The sequence below is a fragment of the Talpa europaea genome (genome assembly GCF_964194135.1).
Source record: "Talpa europaea genome assembly, chromosome: 6".
NCBI classification, from domain to species: domain Eukaryota; kingdom Metazoa; phylum Chordata; class Mammalia; order Eulipotyphla; family Talpidae; genus Talpa; species Talpa europaea.
In genome coordinates this window covers 99,154,388-99,175,045 of record NC_140072.1, presented here as the reverse complement: position 1 = coordinate 99,175,045, position 20,658 = coordinate 99,154,388, and the positions used below count along the sequence as shown (strand labels likewise).

The following is a 20,658-nucleotide window of genomic DNA, read 5'->3' as shown; positions in this document are numbered from 1 at the left end:
AATAGAAGACTGAAAAAAAACATACATAATTGAAGAGTTGGATATAGATTTTATGAGGGAAGATGGAAGAGGCATATCAAGACTGAGCAGTTGGCCACTTCAGGTATAGGAAGTGTAATGTGATAACAAGATAATTATACCCAATTCAGCTATAACAATAGTTGAGTTATAGCTCTTAAGTTATTATCAGTATAGATAATACAAAATGGTTATAGTACAACTAAACTTGTGGCTTGTCCTGCTTTCCAAGAAAGACTTCTCACTGCATATGAATTTTTTAATTTTAATTAGTTGAGGGTTAGTCACTAATGAAACAATAATAGGTGTGATCAGATTGTTATAAAGAAGCTTTGATCAAAAATAAGAGTTATTTCCGAATAGAAAAAGTTGTTGGACATTTACAATAACTGGAGAAGATTACAGAGTTTCCTTCATTGCAGAATGTGAAGTCTGAATTAAAACATGTAACTCTGAGTATTAAATAGTTGAGATGTGATGCCACTGGCGATGCCAGGCTGAGTTCTTCAGTGCTGGACAGGATCCTCTGCTGTGGGTTTTGGTAAGCTTTTGCCATCTTGTGTTGATACTTTGAGGAAGGCTAAACACAGCACAATTAAAGGGGAATATTTTTTTCCTAATTTGTTGATATTTTCCTAACATCTTCTAAGATGTGGGTCATTATCATTATTCCTATCTTTGGTGGCACGATAGTCAGTGACTACTTTGTTGACAAAATGTCTCCATTTCTGTGTTAATCTCATATTACTTTTGTCTGTGGATCATGCACAGGAAATATATACATTACAGAGGAAATCTGTACATAATTTATGTTGGTGCTAAGAAGGATTATGATGCTAACATTCTGAACTTTGATTTTTGTAACAGACACTGTGCTAAATGTTATTTTTTTAAATTGAAGCAACTTCAGTTTATAACATTATCTAGGTTTCAGCTGCACAACCTGGAAGGTCAGCCCTGCACGTACCCATTGTGTTCACTTTCAGAAGTCTGGCTTGCATCCATCACCAAACTGTTGTCTCTCACACCTGCCACACTCCAAGGACTATGAGTTCCTGCTCTGTCCACCCCCTTCACAGATGCAGAACTGAGACTCAGAGCCATGGGAACGTGTCCACAACCACACAAATAGGAAAGGATGCTACTGGGGGTCAGTCCAGGTGACTGTGGCTCAAGTTTCACACTGAGTCACGGTGCTGTGACATCAGTGATTTCCAACTGGGAATTTGCAGATTAGCAATCCCTTGTTGTTCACTTCTCTGTGGAAACTTTTCTCATTTTTTAAGTTCTAACATTATCATAGGGAACAATAAGATATCTTTAAGACACTGGTTCTCAAATTTAGCTGCACTTTGGAATCATGTGAGAGTTAAGAAAACAACAACTGGTGACTGGGTCCTAACCCTTATTGTGTTCTGGGTAAATTGGTGTGAACTGGCCTGGCCAGTGGAATATTTAAAGATTGCCTAGGTAATTCTAATGCACGTCAGAGGTTGAGAGCTCCTGCTGTGGAATGATGCAGTTTTAAGTTCTAAATTCCCATCCTTCTGTTAGTAAAAAATTAAAAATGTTTCAAGCACACAAGCAATACAGATTTACTTTAGATACTAAACAAACCAGGAAAATTAGTGAAAATTATTTGTGCCATATTTTTCCCTGTACATGTTTATGTATTTAAAATCTTACCTATAATATTACTCTTCCATAGGTTTTCATATATTTCACACTGGATTGTCTTGTATCTATTGTGTATATATATATATATGGTTTGCCAGATTGGCAAATCCTTGATTCTTATACACACATAGTGATGTTGATATATATATATATATTTTTTTTTTAAAGATTTTTTTATTTATGCATAAAAGAACTGGGGTACAGGCCAAAGATGCGGGGGGTGAGGGGATTCTCCAGAGACAGAGTGGGGAACAGAACAGGCAGATTGACTGAAATACTGAAGGGAGCAGCGGGGCAAAACAGGAGAGGTCTGCTGTGCCATGTGGGTAGTTCCTTGGCCAGCCCAGGATCGAACTTCTGTTGCAGAGGCTGTGGATTGCTTCATAGTGCAGTGCTTAACTCCTTACGCCACCAGGGAGGTCCTGATGTTGGTATATTAACCCTTATAGGACAGTAACTCTGTTACTCTAATAACTGTTTGTAGATACTTTGTATATTATTTGATGGAGTATTTACCAAACTCCTTTGTACTCTGGCCTGTACAATACTTTTTCAGACAAGCAAGGATTTGTTTTATTGTCTAATCTCCATTCTAGATGATTAAGTCAGAGCCCATGTGTTTTGTATGCCTAGGCTCTGGCATGCAGTGAACAATAAATGCTGGAGCAGTTAGTTGCTAAAGTTCTGGAAAATGTATTTGGAAATGTTGGGGTGGTAAGAAGAGAGGAAAAGTGAGGGATTGAGATAAGGACAGGGGGTAGGGGGCTGTAAGGGTAAGTGAGCTGCATATCTTTCAAGAAAGACCAAATATCCTCTTGTTTCCAGAAACTTCCAGACTTGGTCCCCAAATAGCTTAGGTAATCTTCCCTGGGGTATATTCCCGTCCCTACATTGCCTCTATCCTTCCCACTCTGCTATCCTACGCAACTGTCATAATAAAAAAGCTAAGTTCAATATACTTTCAGAGTAAAAACCAAATAATTTTGGAGCTTACTGCTCCCCACAATTTTCCTATTACCGATTTATATGAGAAACTCTGTGGTGTCGTGTACAGCCAGAGCTTGTCCCATTAACAACTGTGGCTATCATATCCTTTCCTACAAATGTCAGGATGAGGAGAATTTAAATAGAGATAGGGAGGGAACTGAGAGCATTAAAAATCCCATGAGGGATTATTCCAGAAGGGATGGGAGACACCCCAGGCTTCCCCTGTGCTTCAGCCTTGTTTCCAAGTGGGCCCAAACAATGCTGGAATGCATGCTGAGGTATTTTTGGCCCCCTGGCCACAAAGCCAGACATCTCTGCATCACTTAATTTGTGAGGGATCTTCTTTTTCATACCTACTTCCTACAATTATAATCAGATTTCTTAATCACAAAGTCTGTAAGTCAAAATAATTTGTAATTTCTTTTGATTCTTAAAAGTTACTTGCTTATTATTATCCCTTTTAAAATAAATTTTCATTCAAACTATCCACCCACAAAGATGAGCCCCTCCCTACTGAAAGAAGATGATAAAACCTAATGCTGCCTCCACAAAGGAGTAGCAGTCCTTCTGCCCACCTGTGACTATGCAGGTGCTTCCTTTCACCAACTCTCTCCTTCTGTAGGGCAGCAGCATCCTGCCTGCCCGTAAGTGTACCATGCCAGGGCTTCTCTTCACTGGCCTGTCTCAGAGGAGGCATCTCTTCTCAAGGCCACCCACCTGCAACCATGCAGGCCTCTCTTAGCAAACCTGTCCATTTCAGGGCAGCTCTTCCTGCCTGCTTGTGTCTGTGTAAGTGTCATTCGGTCGTCTGTCCTTTTTTCTAATAAATCTGCTCTTTAAATATAAAAATGAAATAAAATAAAATTTCATTAAAAGGAGAAATTGGAAATGTATACTCTTATTTTAGCATATAAGGTTATAAAATTATATTGCTGAAATTCTTTAGAACTGAGGCATTTATGTAGTTCTAAAAGCTAGAAGGAAAATTAGAAGCTGTTTTTTCATCCTCCTCCCCTTTTTATTGAATTCCTGATGACTTCTAAAAATAAAGTCATTAGGGCCTCCCTGGTGGTGCAAGGGGTTAAGCTCAGCACCGTGAAGCTGTCCACAGCCTCTATAGTATAAGTTCAGTCCCCAGCTGGGAGCTACCCTCATGGTGTAGCAGACCTCTCCTGTCTTGCCCACTGCTCCCCTTAGCAGTGTATTTTATTCAGTCTGCCTCTTCTGTTCCCCACTCTGTCTCTGGTGAATCCTTTCACCCCCCGCACCTCTGGCCTGTATCCTAGTTCTTGTATGCATACATAAATAAATATTTTAAAAAATAAAATAAAAACAAAATCATTAAGGATAGTTAAAAACATCAGATATGTTGCTTTACTTAGAATGAATCCAACAAAAAACAAAATTATAGAATAAAATTAGCAAGGCTGCCTTATTTATCTGAATAATACTTGTCTACTGTAAGATCATAATGACAGAGAGGAAATCTTTATAGTCACATCATATAACATATTAAATAAATAAATAAGAAATGATAGAGGCGATGTTTTTCAGATAAGTAGATTTATACCATCAGCTCAGTGAAACTTGGAGATTTCTGGAGCTCTATGGCGGTCATTGGAGCCAGGAGTCTATTATGATTTAATGGTATCTCTCTGCTACATTTGATGAGTTGTCCCAGAAAAACATTTTGAAGCAATAAAGCATCCATTTGGCTCCTAAGTAATGAGGGAGGCTTTGCTCTTTGCATTAACTATTTATTCAGGAAGAGAAGTGACCAACTGCTAATAAGCTTTATCCAAAGAGGTTAGTGTAAAACAGAAGAAAATGTGAAAGTGAGGTTCGCTTCAGTTTCATGCAATTAACAAAACACCCAGAGCTGAAGGATTGGTGTTCCTCTACCATGTGACTTCTGGCCAACTGTATTTAAGTGTGAGTGCCTGTCAGAGATAGTAAGACCTTTTGGTTTCAGGAAGGATTGTGTAGCCTAAATTCATGATAAATGAAAGGCGGCAATGACTGGTGAGTAGCTAAGATTGGGCTGATCTTAACAGTTTTGGGTAATGGGCTTGTTTTCTAAGATCGAGTAGCAGTGGTTGAAGCTTGCCAGTTTACTCTGTATGGGTTCCCTTTTTTTAAAGATGATTACTGCTTTTTCATGACTTCAGAAATCTCACTAATGCAATATGTAGATTATTGCTTCATCAAATGACTTTTAACTTGACAAAATTTCTTATTTGCTAGGTAAATACACAATTTATTGTTTGGAAATAGTTTCTAGGCAAGAATATAGCAGTCTGCTCTTTTTGCACAATAAATGGTTCCTTCTTTGCAGTAAATGCTTAGGATTTAGTGACTTTAAGATTACAACCAGAATACTGTATTCACACACAAATAGGGCTTCTTTCAAGTCTTTTTGAAGCACTTTGGGTGCTATAATAGCATGAAGTATTCATTCTACTTGCTTTAATGTTTTTAATGTAATTAATTTGCTTTCTTTCATGACATGGAAAAAATGAAAGTCACAAATAATGTTTTTAATGTAATTAATTTTCCTTCTTTAGTGACATGGAAAAAATGAAAGTCACATTTATTTTCTTCTCTTAAAGCCAATCAGAGAATGTTTATGCTAATTCTTCTTTTCTGCTCTCACTGAAAGGTAGTACAGTGAGGTTCTACACAAAGGGGGGATTCTTCATATAAATCATATTAAAGTAGGTGATGACATAAAATGGAAATCATATGTAAACTCAGTGTTGTTTAATAACAATATTCTTGATACCATTTTAAGTGAATTATGAAATCATTTAATATTATGTTCATTTGATTTTCAATTTTAAATATATTTTTTATTTTGAAAAGGATGAATTAATTCTAAACTTGCTATGAATTATGTTGAGGTATATCTAAAGCCAATTTTCCAGATATACTCCATGATAAGAATACTTTGTTTATTTGGGTTCACAGTCTTTGGTAAAGAACTAAAAAAGTGTGATCAGTGAGTAGCAATAAAATTAAATCCAAGAAAAGACTAGAATTTTTCCTTCCTCAATCACATTATACCGTTCTCAGAAGAAAAAACTCGTTTATGTGCTTGAGAATCTTCCTTTCTTAATCAACAAATAAGAACTCAGATTAGAAATGCAATTACCTTGCAAAAAGATGTTAGGCTTTCAAATCATCTCTCTTGTTAGTTAGTAACAATCAGTAGATTGAATTATCCCTTTCAGATAATCACTCCATTCAGAAGACTCATGCTATGTGCTGAGAACAGAAAGGAGATGGAGGATTGGATCAGCTCACTGAAGTCTGTACAGACCAGAGAACCTTACGAGGTAAAACAGCATCTCTTCTGTCTCTTGTGTTCTTAGAGAATAGATGTTTACTGAAGAGGGAAAGCTACTTTTGCCCAAAAAATTTTTAAAGTATGTGTACATTCATTCAGCAAATTGTTTAAACCTGATAAAGACTTCTCTTTAAACCAATTTAAAAAATATTACAGATTTGAAATTTTCAACACAGTCCTATACATTCCAAACAGTTAAATGTCTGTAATCTTGCCCTCTTGTTTGGCAAATCTGTGCTATCATCTCCTTCCTAGGTGGCCCAGTTTAATGTGGAACATTTCTCAGGGATGCATAACTGGTACGCCTGCTCCCACGCCCGACCCACTTTCTGTAACGTGTGCAGGGAGAGTCTTTCCGGAGTCACTTCCCACGGCCTGTCCTGCGAAGGTACTGTGTGCACCCAGCCTGGGCACTGCTTCTGCCCTGACCTCAGGGTAACACGCTGCCAGCTGGGCTTCTGGAAGTGAGCAGGGCAGCACCACCACTGGAAAACTGCTCCTGACTGTCAGCTGTACCTTGGGAGAGTCTCAGCAGGAACTTAGTGTCTGAGTTTGAGTGTAGCTGAAAGTGGAGCTCTGCACACATAGGACTACATTGGAAAATGTTTTTGTTCAGGAAAAGATCATATAAAATCACTTGAAGGGAAGTATAAGTTAGAATGTAGCATTTCATTCTTGAGGCACTACCAACTACCTTTGAAAAGAATACTTTGGACTGGATAGATCATTATCATTCTAGTGATCTAGTTGTCTTTTTCTGATCTGATTAGTTATGGAGAAAAAACAACCTTTATGTAAGCACACTATGTTCTTTTGGTAGAATTTCCAACAACTATTTGCATTGCATTATTTTATTTTAAAGATTTATTTTATTTATTTATACAAGCACTGGGTACAGTCAGAAATGCAGGAGGGTGAGAGAATTCACCAGAGCCAGAGCAGGGAACAGAACGGGCAGACTGATGAAATACACTGCTTAGGGGAGCAGTGGGCACAGCAGGAGAGGTCTGCGCGCCATGTGGGACGCTCGCCAGTGCCTGGGGATTGAACCGTTGCTGCAGAAGCTGTGGGCAGCTTCGCAGCCCAGCACTCAACCACTGCGCCACCAGGGGAGGCCCTGCATTGCACTATTTTAAAGGCTGTTTGCTTTTATTTCAGTTATGTTTAATTTAAATGATGCCATCCTTCTTATTTTATTAATTAGTTTTTATTGAGGTAATATTGGTTGACAGCATTGCATGTGATTCAGAGGCACAGGACACCCCTCCTCAGATGCATGACACCACACCCACCCATGGCACCCACAGTCCTCCACCCTAGTCCACTGTGCCCCCTCTCCCTGCCCATCTCCTGGCCTTAATTTCACAGTCAGTTTTCTAGGGTTGGTTATTGGTGTGGTTGTGTCTGACCCTTTCTTTTGTTTTTCTATCTTCCACATATCAGTGAAACCATCTGCTGTTTGTCTTTCTCCTTTTGACTTATTTTGCTTCGCCTAATCCCCTTCTGTTCTATCCATGCTGTCACAAATGATGCCACACTTTTTCATTTCCTTAAAGTTTTCTAAAGGTAAGGCCTATGCTGTTGTTTTCTTCATAGGATTTTGTGGGTTCATTTTTTAATTTAAGAGCAGTGACTACTTCAAGCAAATACTTTAGTAATTACTGAGAAAAGTCATAGCTTCTTTAGATTTATTTAATTTCATATTTTAGTAATCACACCATTAGTGCTTCTTTCTTAATACAAAATTATTAAATAATTTTGAATATGCTTTTTGTATCAAGTGACAAAGTAGTAATAAAGTCACAGTTTTAATTCACTTTTAAATTATGAAATCTGAGATTTATCATTACTTCAACTCTTCAATCTGCTATAGCATAGTCATTGAGACTAGAGCTCTGCAGTTAAATCCACTGCTTCTAGTTCCTCTTTGAACATTGCAAATTCTGACCAGGAGAAGTATAAACTCTTCTAGGTTTTTGTTTTCTCTCCTATACAATGGGAATGATAGTCATTTTACATCTGAGCATTATGAAACAGTATGAAATTTAAGAAATACAATTAAAAAAAAACTACTTTTTTAGTCAAAAAATTATGAAAGTTTATAACTGCTCTGTAGGAAATTTATCAAAGGAAGAATTACAGAATGCATCATGGCTTGATGCAGTAAATTTCATGAAAATGAAAATCTGAATAAAGCATTAATTTTTTTTTTTTTAGATTTAGAGAATGATTGTAAAGAAAGATGTAATTAACCAATATGACTTAACTCCTTCCAAGTCTGTAATATTATGTGATGTTATTTTGAAGGTCTTCCAGTATTTACAGTGAACACAATAGAGCAGGTAAATGAAACATTTCCAGTGTCTATATGCTAATATTTCTAAGGAAACCCCAGCTATGGACTGTTTTCATGACACCCAAAGCATTTTGAACATTTGGCTATAGAAATCTTAGTTGTTTTACATGTTACATCAAATTAGGAAAATTCAAAGAGAATAGTGTTTAAGCTGTTGTTTCAGATTTCAGTTTACTGGCAGAAATGTAAAAATCAGCTAAAAAGCAGTCACCTTAGTTTTGGAATGTAGTTACACTTCCCTTATATTTCCACTGTAATGATCTCTATTTTTAAATATCTGAAAAGTCAGAAACTGGCATAATATCAGTACCCAGTAATGCTTGGATGATTAGTTTTGTTAGGAGGGTAATTGTGTTTAGTAGTAGTGAGGGTCTGATATTCATAAGCAGTGGTTAATTTTTCCAACACTACAGTTTTTTCATTTTTTCATATATGTGCTGCTGCTTCTTTGCTGGTTTCCTCTTATCTGTTTCATCTGTTTCATAGGATCCCTTGTGATAGTGTGGCTAGAGAAAATTAGTGATGCTTATAATGGGAACATCCCATCTTCCTTTCTTTCACATTATAGTGTAGTCATCCCAACATATTCTCAAAAGACTGCCTCATCTCTGTACCCTCATCAAACTATTTCCCATGTCTATATATTTTCTTAATATAGTAATACTTTAAAACTCTTCTGATATTTTCCAAAATTTCAAGTATATTGCACATACAGAAAAAGGCAAATATCAGAGATGTAAAGCTTATTGGATTTTCACAGATTAATCACATTTAATTCATTTAATTAAGAAATTAAGAAATATGGGGCCTCTCTGGTGGCGCAGGGGGTTAAGCACCACACTGTGAAGCAATTCACAGCCTCTGCAGCACAAGTTCAATCCCCGGCTGGCCAGAGAGCAACCCACATGGTGAAGCAGACCTCTCCTGTCTCACCTGCTGCTCCCCTCAGCAGTTTATTCAGTCAGTCTGCCTGTTTTGTTCCCCAGTCTGTCTCTGGTGAATCCTGTCACCCCCCGCATCTCTGGCCTGTACACCAGCTCTTGTATGCATAAAATGAAATAAATCTTTTTTTTTTTTTTAAATGGGCCTTCCTGGTGGCACAAGGGGTTAAGACGCAACCTATGAAGCTATCCGCAGCCACTGCAATATGAGTTCTATCCCCGGCCAGGGATACATGGCGCAGCAGACCTCTCCTGACTCGCCTGCTGCTCCCCTCAGCAGTGTATTTTAGTTGATCTGCCTGTTCTGTTCCCCGCTCTGTCTCTGGTGAATCCTCTCACCCTCTGCACCTCTGTCCTGTACCCCAGTTCTTGTATGCATAAATAAATAAATCTTTTTAAAAAATCAAGAAATAGAATGTTAACAGCTCCTCTGCATTACTGAATTTTATTTTCCTTTGTCTTGCTTGTGTGCATTTTATCTCCTTTCTTAAGAACTAAGTCTTTTGTATTTTTCCTTTCTGTTCTTCTTTCATGAATACATGAAATCTTTTTAAGTACCTTGATAAAAGTGCTTCATAAATACTTGCTATGTTAGCTTTTTAGAATATCATTACTACTACTGAAGAGTAACTTAAACTTTTTAAAATATTGTTTTCCTTCTGCCCCCTCCCTTTAAAATTTCATGTGTGTTTTTTTTTAACCATTGAGTACATGTTCATTTGGAAATGGTTGACTTTTTTTTTCCAGTGTGTAAATTCAAGGCTCACAAAAGATGTGCAGTGAGGGCAACCAATAACTGCAAATGGACCACTCTGGCCTCTGTTGGGAAGGACATCATAGAGGATGAGGATGGAGTAAGCCCTCTTCTGTCTCTGCTCTCGTTTCAGCATCTCTTCTGTCCTACTTTCTGTTCTTGTGGCTAATCATAGTAGAGCTAAGTGGGAGTGTACATTATTAGGATTAATATTATGAAGAAGGTTTCAGTTAATTATGAATATTCATTTTTAGTCAATCCTTCATAACTTTCTTCAGCTCTTAAATTTTGCAGGACATGTGAGTTGGGATGAGGTGGTGTTGTGCTGCTGGGCTGGTGTTCTAACAAGAGCCCTTATCTGACAAATGAAGACATCCCTTTGCATGCTTTTCCCCTCAGCTAGACTACAAGTCCTGAAGGGCAGGGATTTAGTCTGACTTAATCTGTCCATCCCTGCACTGCTCATGGCATAACAGATGCTCAATAAATGTGGCATAAATGAGTGGATGCCGTGAATGATGCATGATATTGAATTCACAGAGAAAGAAATAATGATGTGTCTCCCCTGGGATGGGAATGATGTCCTCCGTATGTTTTATGTGACTGCCCTTTCTTCCTGCTGCACAGGTAGCCATGCCTCACCAGTGGCTTGAGGGCAACTTGCCCGTGAGCGCCAAATGTGCTGTCTGTGACAAAACATGTGGCAGTGTTCTCCGTCTGCAAGACTGGAAATGCCTTTGGTGTAAAACAATGGTAAGACTTAATAATTATTTTCCTTTCTTGCCTCTTTTTGTAACTCTTTCATCTATTTGATTTAGAGGCAACAAAAGAATGTATGGCGCCTGCGTGCACGCACACCCACTGTAATGTTCATCTTTTTTGAAGGTGTATTCCTTCCAGTCTAGTTCCTTTTTCAAATGCCCTTTGCTTGTATTATTTGCTCTTGTAGCTATTCTTTGTCTAAGAACCTCTTTCCCACAGTTTCATTGTTTCTCATTAAGCTTTTTCCACACTTAGTGGTTTGCTCTTTGTACACAGAAAACATGTGTGTGTTCTTTGCACACTTCTATGGTGCATCACCAAATTTTGGTTGACATGCAGAATGTAATTTTACTATCACCCTGAGTGTTTTCTCTGACAGACAGAACATAGGCCATGCCCTAATATAATTTAAGTTATATAAATAAATATTTTAAAACATCTTTTCATGTGAAAGCATGAAGATGCTTGAAGTATTTCATGACCCCTCTGGCAAGGAGTGGTCCCAACTGTGCTGGGCTGCATGACATTATTAGCACAGGAATCAAAGGGTGGACTCAGTCCTATCAGGGGGTGGTGTGGGGCTAAATAATAAGGTGAGGAGCAATAACTGTGAGTGGTCCTCTGTACATGGGCTGTCCAACATCCACAGTAATTGCCTTGCATTGGGGCTGATTTTTATGAATTTTTTTTTATGAGTCTTGAAAGTCAACTCCCCCTCTTCTCCACCAAAGTGGAAAATACATTGCTTTAATAATATGATATAGACCGGCAAATGTAAGAAATGAATGATATGTTGATTCCTTAATCAATGAAATTAATCTCATAGGGTATAGAATAAAATAGGGGTTACTGTGTTTTAGAAGCCAGGTAGGTAATCTATGTTTCTTATCTATCTATCTATCTATCTATCTATCTATCTATCTATCTATCTATCTATCTATCTATTTATTTTTGTGGGACCCTCACCGGTGGCCGGGGATCGAACTGGCACTGCAGAGGCCGTGAGCAGCCTCGCAACCCAGCACTCAACCACTGCGCCACCAGGGGAGGCCCTGTTTCTTTTCTTTATTTTATATATTTTTTACATCATTTTTCATTTTTGCACAATGTATGCATTTTCATCTTGGCTATAGTCCTCATACAATTCCCAACCCCCTTGTTTTGATCCTACTCTCATCTCCTCCCCTGTAGTGTATCTCTGGTTTATAGTTGCTTATTGATTTTGATTTTTTACTTTATTATAATTAGTCTTTTTCCTGGTCCCTTATTTAAGTTTTCTAAATTCCTGCTATGAGTGAAACCATCCAGTATTTTTCTTTTTCTTTCTGGCTTATTTCTCTGAGCATGATCCCTTCTAGCTCCATCCATGTTGCTGAAAATTGCATGAGTTTTTCTTTTTGATAGCTGAGTAATATTCCATTGTGTTTCTTAAAAAAAAAATCAAGCGTGATTCACTTTGTCCTGATGCTTTTGTTGTTCTTCATAAGTTCCCTTTTCTGCTAGCCATAGGTGATTTAATATATAGCCTATTCTAGGTTTCTCTTTTTGGAGTTTAATATAACTCCAATCCCTGGAATCCCCCACCTTTTGTCATTCCTTATTTTAAAAGTATGCACCTATAAACAAGATTTTAAGTCTTCATCCCACCTAAAATTTCTTTTGGGGGGAGATAATCACTGATGTATATATTTACTGTTATTTTTATTATTCTGTAAATTTATTGAAGTCTATTTCCCCAATTCTAGGACTTCATTTGTCTTTTCTTGTTTTTTAACAGTGGAATATCTAGTGTGTAAAAATAGTCATCTAGGGCCTCCCCGGTGGCACAGCAGTTGAGCGCTGGGCTGTGAAGCTGCCTGCAGCCTCTGCAGCGCCAGTTCGATCTCCGGCTGCTGGTGAGGGTCCCACATGGCGCACAGCCCTCTACTTCTGTGCCCGCTGCTCCCCTCAGCAGTGTGTTCCCTCAGTCTGCCTGTTCTATTCCCTGCTCTGGCTCTGGTGAATTCTCTTACCCTCCTGCGCTTCTGACTGTACCCAGTGCTTATATAAATAAATCTGAAAAAAAAAAAATCAGGTTTTCTCCACTTTTTTTCTTTTCTTTTCTTTCTTTTTTTTTCTTCAAAGATTTATTTATTTATTTATTTATAAAAGCACTGGGTACAGTCAGAACCACGGGAGCGTGAGAGAATTCACCAGAGCCAGAGCAGGGAGCAGAGCAGGCAGAAGGACCAAAGTACACTACTGAGGGGAGCAGCAGGCGGCAGGAGAGGTCTGCGCACTATGCGGGACCCCCCTCCAATGGCCGGGGAGCAGCCGGGGATCGAACTGGCGCTCAGAGGCTGTAGGCAGCTTCGCAACCCAGCGCTCAACCGCTGCGCCACCGGGGAGGCCCAGGTTTTCTCCATTTTTAGAAAATAATAGTCATCTAGTTGAAACCAAAACAAACCAAACAAAACCACAGTTCCACAACCCAAAGGAGTAAATGCCTGTTTTTTCTAGCTGTTATATAGTCTCTAGATGTAGCTCTATCTTTTCTGTGAAGATACAATTTTATCTTATGCTTTTTTAACTTAAAATTGTCTTAAATATTTTTCTGTTCTATGATTTTCATACTTTTAAAAAGCCTTTTTCAGTTGTGCATGCTCATTTTTCTAAAATCCATTTGAATTGTTATTCTAATTCCTAATAGGAAACTGTCCAAAATTAGATTATCAGCAGAACAAGAATCACTATTCAATTTTAGTTTTCTCAAAAGTTTTGATACGTATGCGTTTAATTAACATACCAATTTTCCTGGACAGCCACATGCTAAAGAATAAAACTAGATCATCATCTGACACCTTACACAAAAATTAACTCAAAATGTACTAGACATGTAGCTAAGACCCAAAAGTATAAAGTACATTGAAGAAAAAATAGGCCAAATTATTCCACGACATTGGCTTCAGGGATGTCTTTGGAGGCTCCACTACAAAGTCAAGTAAACAAAAGCAAAATAAATGACTACCAGCAAATATGTGGATACCATGCCTCTGACAAAGGACTGATATCCAAAATATGTAAAGAACTCATGCAGCTCAACAAAAAGAAAACAACAAACCAAATAAAAAATGTTGAGCAGTAGAGCTAAGTAGACAGTTCTCCAAAGAAAGCATGTAGATAGGTATATGAAAAAATGTTCATTATCACTTACCATCAGGAAAATGCAAATCAAAACCATGAGATACCATGTCATACCTATGAGAAAAGCCAATATCAAAAAGACAAGAAACAGGTTTTGGTGAGGATGCAGAGAAAAGTAACCTTTGGAGACTAGTCAGCTCCTATGGAAATCAGTATGCATGGAGGTTTCTCAAAATTTTAAAAATAGATCTGACATAGGACCCAACAATTCCACTCCCAAAGGATGCAAAAACCCTAGCTGGAAGGAATACAGGCACTTCTGTGTTCACTGTAGCCCTGTTTACAATCACCAAGTTATGGAGACAACTTCAGGGCCAAAGGACATAGGAAGGGATTAGAAAAATGTGATCTACACAATGGCATACTACTTAGCTGTAAAAAAATGATGAACTCTTACATTTGGACAACATGGATGAAACTGGAAAGAGTAATGCTAAAGGAAATGAGTCAGGAGGACAAAGATTAAGTACTGGATGGCTTCACTTACACATGGAATAAAAAGAAACAAAAAAGGGTCAGGCAAAACCAAATCAATAACAAATCCTTGACATCTGACTGTAAAACTGAGGCAACCAGAAGGGTAGAGTGGCAGGGTGTGGGAGAGGGAGGGAGAAGCCCAAGGGAACATAGTGGAGGGTTATTGGAACTTGGGTAGTGGGCTTGGTATGAAAACATACAGTTGAAATGATTTGACTCTATAACCTCTAAAACAAATATCATGTTGTAAACCAATATTACTAAATTAAATTTATCATATTAAAAGTAAATTCCAGTTTTCTAAAAGGTTAATGAAATAAGACCATGTTAAATAAGTGTTTAATAAAGTGGCTACTTTACTGATTAAAACATTTAAAGACTCTCTAGCTGAGAAAATAAGCTTGGATGTATTTTAACTATAATAACATGAAAATTATAACTACATATATTACTATACTTACACAAAAATGTTAAAAAAGATATACGAATACAAAGTATCACTATAGAGTGGACAAATTCAGATTTATTTTCATTAAGTTCTGTAAGAATTATAAAAGATGGATGTCACCAGTTTTTTTCCTGACAGTATTATTGATATATGCTAGTTAGCTTCCCGCCTCCTCTCTCTCGTCTTCCGATTGTCTCTTCCTCTTTCTTCCCTCCGTCTGTATTCCTTTCTCTTCTTTCCTCTCTCCTTGCCATTGCCAGGTATTTGTTGATTATATACTACTTGCCTGAGACAAACATGAAATAGGCTGCATAAACCAAGTCAAATTCCCATCTCTAAAATGATTAAACCATTCCTTGGACATGAACTATTGTGTCATTAAAGTAGTTTATGAATTACTGAACATCTTGTGATGCAGTTAATAGCCAGTGATGACTTCCTTCAGTATAATTTGTAATAAAACACAGGTTTATTTTTATTATTCTTTTTTTAAAGATTGATTTATGTATAAGAGAACTGGGGTACAGGCTAGAGGTGTGGGGTGGGGGGTAAGAGGATTCACAAGAGACAGTGGGGAACAGAACAGCCAGACTGACTGAAAACACTGCTGAGGGGAACAGTGGGTGAGACAGGAGAGGTCTGCTGCACCATATGGGAATCTCCCTGGCCGGTCGGAGAGGGAACTCACGCTGCAGAGGCCGCGGACAGCCTCACAGCGTTGCGCTTAACCCCTTGCGCCACCAGGGAGGCCATATTTTTATGATTCTTGATAATTCATTTGCTTACTTTTAGGTACATACTGCCTGCAAAGATTTGTACCATCCTGTATGTCCACTTGGCCAGTGTAAAGTGTCTATCATACCTCCAATTGCACTAAACAGCACCGATTCTGATGGTATGTAATGGTAGTGTAAGTATGTATATTTCTAGTGTATTTATTGTTAACTTGTATTTTTTTTTCCTAGAAGAAATAGAGCTGTAGTTGCTTTTCTGATCAGCCTTTATATGATAATTCCATTTAAATCACTGAATAAACCTTTACCTTTTACATAAATCTTTTAAAACTGGTTTAACATTGCTACTGACATATTGTATGAGACTTTTAGATCTGACAGTTAAGCATATACAATAAGATCATTATCTGTACTGAAATCCAAATTTAATTTTTGTGACTATTGTTTTCTTCTATAACTGATACTGCCCATTAACATAGCTCTTATTGAAATTTGTTTTTCTTAAGTTTCATCGCAAGAATTTACATACTTATAAATTCATTCACTTTTCTAGAATCCTCAACTTTGTTGTTAAGAGCTAAGGAATCTTTTATAACATGCCTTTTGGATTGCATAGTAATAACTTCCTTCTAAGCAACCATATTACTAAAGGATTTTTATCTAACACTGTTATTAATGTATGCTTTTCAAACTTTTTATATAAATTATGTTGGTAATATCATAGCTATCAGGATATAAGCCTCGAAAGAAGTGAATTTTTTTTAAACTTGCATTATTAACAACCCCCCAAATCCTGATATATCAAATTTCTGTTGTTTTTTAATAAATTTTAAAATACTTTCTCAAGCCTTACTAAGGAGAAGTTAAAATATTTTATAATACCGATTATGAACATGAATTCTTTAAGAAGTGAGAACAGATAGATTGTGATTGGTTTTTCTTATAGTTAAGTATTATTAAGGCACATGGCATGTATTAAATTGTCATTGACTAACATTTTTATCAATTTAAAAATCATTCTATGATTTATTGTAGGACATACATAAAAAGTTAAGTTCTATATAAACATTAATTTGAGATACTAAATGATAACATTGTTAAAGTAATGAACAAGTTTCTCTATTCTTATGAACTTGTCTTCTTTTTCTTCTTTTTTCTAATTTTTGTTAATAGTTTAAGAGAGAGAACTGTAAATATTGATCTTACCTTTTTTTTTTTTTTCAGGTTTCTGTAGAGCAACATTTTCATTCTGCGTTAGTCCTCTATTAGTTTTTGTCAATTCTAAGAGTGGAGATAATCAGGGAGTAAAATTCCTCCGGCGATTCAAACAGTTACTAAATCCAGCTCAGGTGTTTGACTTAATGAATGGAGGTCCTCATTTAGGGTAATTGATTTTTGATAAGTCTCATTTGAATAATGTGTAGTGCTGAGCATGAAATATGTCTGGCGCTTCATCTAGACATTTCTGTGTTATTTTCCCACTCCTCCCTTCTTTTATGTTTAATTATAAGTTTCAACACAACATCTTTGATTTCTAGCATTTTTGTGCTAGAAATTCCAAAATTTGTTTAGAAAATGTTCTATCTAGAATATATCCCACGCTGAACAATACTCACAGTATGCTTAGGTCTAACGAAGATAAGCTTTTGTATACAAAGTTACTTTAGAAAATGGTTTGCATGGAAGATTGGTTGTCACTTTAGGACATATGGCACAGGATGAGAAGATTGCTCAGAATCCAAGTGCGTTGGGACAATGAGAAGTCTTGAGGGCTATGCCAAAGAAACTCCCTTAATAAAGGTGAATCAAGGTACAGTCCAAGGACAGCCTCGTATTTATTTAGAATCAAGTGGAAGATAAGAAGTCAAAGAAGAAAGAAGACATGCAGGGAATGTGTTAATGTGTGGGGGATCAGAGAGAATCAGGGGAGGCCTCAGGATTATAGCTGATTGATCTAAGCCTAGTATCTGTTGGTGTTTTCAGCATGTGTATATATAGTTCCTCATACTAGGACTTTTGCCAGGAAAGGTTCCTTGTCTCAAACTTTCCCTGTTTGTACTCTGTTTGAAGGGCACAGAAAAGTGAAGGCAAAGACGCAGAATAATCCAAGCTCCTACAACTAGTATTGATTTATATATAATGCAGATAATCAACTATGAGCCAAAAACATAGTACCATCGTGGGTTTCAAGGCTAATTCCTCAAGGATGTCAGATTCAGTTCACATAAATGACAAAGAAATCCTTTTATTAGTTGTTTCAGCTTTCTGGAGGATGTCTTATAGCTAAAAATCTGGGAAGGGTGGGAATTAAACAGTATTTTCAATGAGGGAACTATACCTTGAGCCACTTTTAATACATATATAGTGTATATTTATTATTTTTCTTGAAGACATCCCATTGTGTCATTTGAAACAGGACCCTGAATGTACAAGGTATATTCAGGAGGTGGAATGTGTCAAAAGTTGAGGTGAAGGAAGATAGAAGTAGGAGGACTGAAGAGAAGGGAATTAGAAGTACTTGTTTGGTACTAACACTCATTCATGTTCCCAATTCTGTTTTTTCTTCCTCCTGTTGGCAAGATTTGGTGGGTGTCATTTAAGCACTGCCTGGAGTTCTACACAATAGCATCTGTGTCCTAGATTCCTGACCCTTGGTTTGTAATAAGTCATTCTTATGGAAATAGCGTATCATTGTAATAGGAAGAGAAAAATCACTATTATCATTATATTATATTACTTACTTTTTGATCTTATTTGGGTTCTGCTTTTTTTCTTTTCATTTCTCACTTTCTTTTCCTCCTAATTTTTTTCTTCCTAATTTTATCACCATCTCTGCTTAAAATAAATTGACTTCATTCTTAGTATTAAGGATTTTTCTTGAGTTGTAAATTTTACTCCAATTAACTTTGTAGTGTAATTAATAATCAGGTAAGTGTTTTTATGTTTAATCTGAAAAGAAGTACCAATAAATATAGAAAAACAAAGAATTGGGGAAAGTGATTTTTATTTATTTATGCTAAAATAAAATACTTCTTACTTTCTTTCAGTTTAAGATTATTCCAGAAGTTTGACAATTTCCGGATTCTTGTTTGTGGAGGAGATGGAAGTGTAGGTTGGGTTTTGTCAGAAATTGATAAACTCAACTTGAATAAACAGGCAAGTGCTAATTCCTTTAATTGCATATTAACATTCATGCATAGTAACCTGTTGACAGAGAAGTACAGAAATGTGAGTCCCTGCTTAACCTCCTGAGCTCTCCTTGCTCTGCTCTCTTTCAGTGTCAGCTGGGAGTCTTGCCCTTAGGGACAGGCAATGACCTTGCTCGGGTTCTTGGCTGGGGAGGTTCCTATGATGATGACACCCAACTTCCTCAGATACTAGAGAAGTTGGAACGAGCCAGCACCAAGATGTTGGACAGGTAAACAAATTCTCTTTTAAAACTAGATTGAAAAGTTATGCTGAAGTCATTTTTTGATCATTTAAAATTTGCTGACTATAATTATGCCCAAGAGGGCAGAAGTTTCCTGTTTTGTCCACAGTTTCACACCTGAGGTCTAGAACAGAGCCTAACTCAAAGTAGACACTCAGATATGTTTTGTTCATTTAAAGGTGAATTGTAAAAGAAAAAAATAGCCAGAAAAAACTAGTTCAGCAAACCCATTATTTTGAAGACAGAATTCTGTGTTGGATTTGAATTACTTTTAATTACTGTTCAGGTCAGAAAGGTTAAACAGTTAATTGTGATGGGGTGAGGGCGCTGATGAGTATTATATATATGTATTGTATATGAGTATAATATATATGTGTGTGTATATATATATATATGGCTCCATCTTCTTGTAATTTCATTAAAACTAAGAAAGACATATAAACTTTAGATTTGTTAAAATAGCTCTTATTAATTATGCACATTAGGAAATAATTGAATCAAAGAACTGAATACTAAACAATGATAATCCTTTCCCATGGAGAGGAAAGTATGTGGAAGACAAGTTCATATGAAGGAACTCACCGCTTTGTTAATGGTATCCTCCATCACATCTCTTAGCTGCTTTCTCTTTAAATACCACCTCCCCCATATAAAGAAATCACATTGTGTGCACCATGATTATCAGAGAAGAGGTGTTCAGAATTGGGGTAGAGGAAACAATGGGGAACAGAACAGGCAGTAAGCAGCAACACCCCTCCCCCCTACCTCTACCCCCACCTCTACTCCCCATGAGTAGAAAACAAATGTCAAAATATCATTATAAACTTGAGCTAGCATGAATCAAAACAACTTTGATAGAATTAGCCATCTGTGGAACTCTTCCCGAAAAAAAGAAAATCTCATCAGGGAGCCACCAATCTAAAATGTAATTACTCTAAGATGAGCTATAACCTAATTAATTGTAACCTTGCCTGTCATAAGGTAATGTTGTAATGGTTGAGTCTCTTGCTGACAGAATATTTTAAAAGAGAGCTTGCCTGTAGAGCATTTGTCTGTGTTTATCCAAAACTGTTTATGAGAGGGATAGCCCCAGTAATTTGGGTGCATAAAGTACATTCAGTCTCCAGTATATAAAAAATCCTGGAGCTGATTTCTGAGCCAATAGCCCAATTCTGTGCTTACCAGAAATTACTTTTTGTTGCAAATTTAAATACCACTGTGACTGCATCCAAGTAAATGCTGCTAGATATTTCCTCTCCCCTTGATGTGTGCTTTTCCCTTGTGTCTGAGAAAAATTAACTTTCCAGGTGTCTAACAGAGAAACAGTGCCCCGATGGTAAAATTCTTTGGTACAGACTTGCAAAACACACCAGAAAAAAAAATCAAAAGGGATTTAAAAACCCAGCACCAATATTAGAAACATAAGAATACTTTGCTCTTATATTTTCTTTACTAAATTAAGAATATTGTTTGTAAAGAAGAAAAGGCTAAACACTGCTGCTTAATAATACTCCATATTGTATAAGCTTTTCATAGAAATCTATT

At 37.0% G+C, this 20,658-nt stretch overlaps 1 protein-coding gene across 5 annotated transcripts in view; it reads left to right on the top strand.

Annotated features, from left to right (window-relative positions):
• The window catches only part of DGKH (diacylglycerol kinase eta), a gene marked incomplete at both ends in the record, with an annotated part of 158,098 nt that overhangs the window by 79,554 nt on the left and 57,886 nt on the right, over positions 1–20,658 (top strand). For 4 of the 5 annotated variants that reach the window (XM_084235586.1, XM_084235589.1, XM_084235588.1 and 1 more), the window contains 8 exons: positions 5,913–6,017; positions 6,284–6,416; positions 10,073–10,179; positions 10,707–10,832; positions 15,742–15,844; positions 16,908–17,067; positions 18,731–18,839; positions 18,962–19,101. In XM_084235586.1, the coding sequence (XP_084091712.1) occupies positions 5,913–6,017; positions 6,284–6,416; positions 10,073–10,179; positions 10,707–10,832; positions 15,742–15,844; positions 16,908–17,067; positions 18,731–18,839; positions 18,962–19,101 (983 nt within the window). Of the gene's footprint in view, positions 1–5,912; positions 6,018–6,283; positions 6,417–10,072; positions 10,180–10,706; positions 10,833–15,741; positions 15,845–16,907; positions 17,068–18,730; positions 18,840–18,961; positions 19,102–20,658 lie in introns of those variants that run through there. The other variant, XM_084235590.1, reaches the window with a different exon arrangement.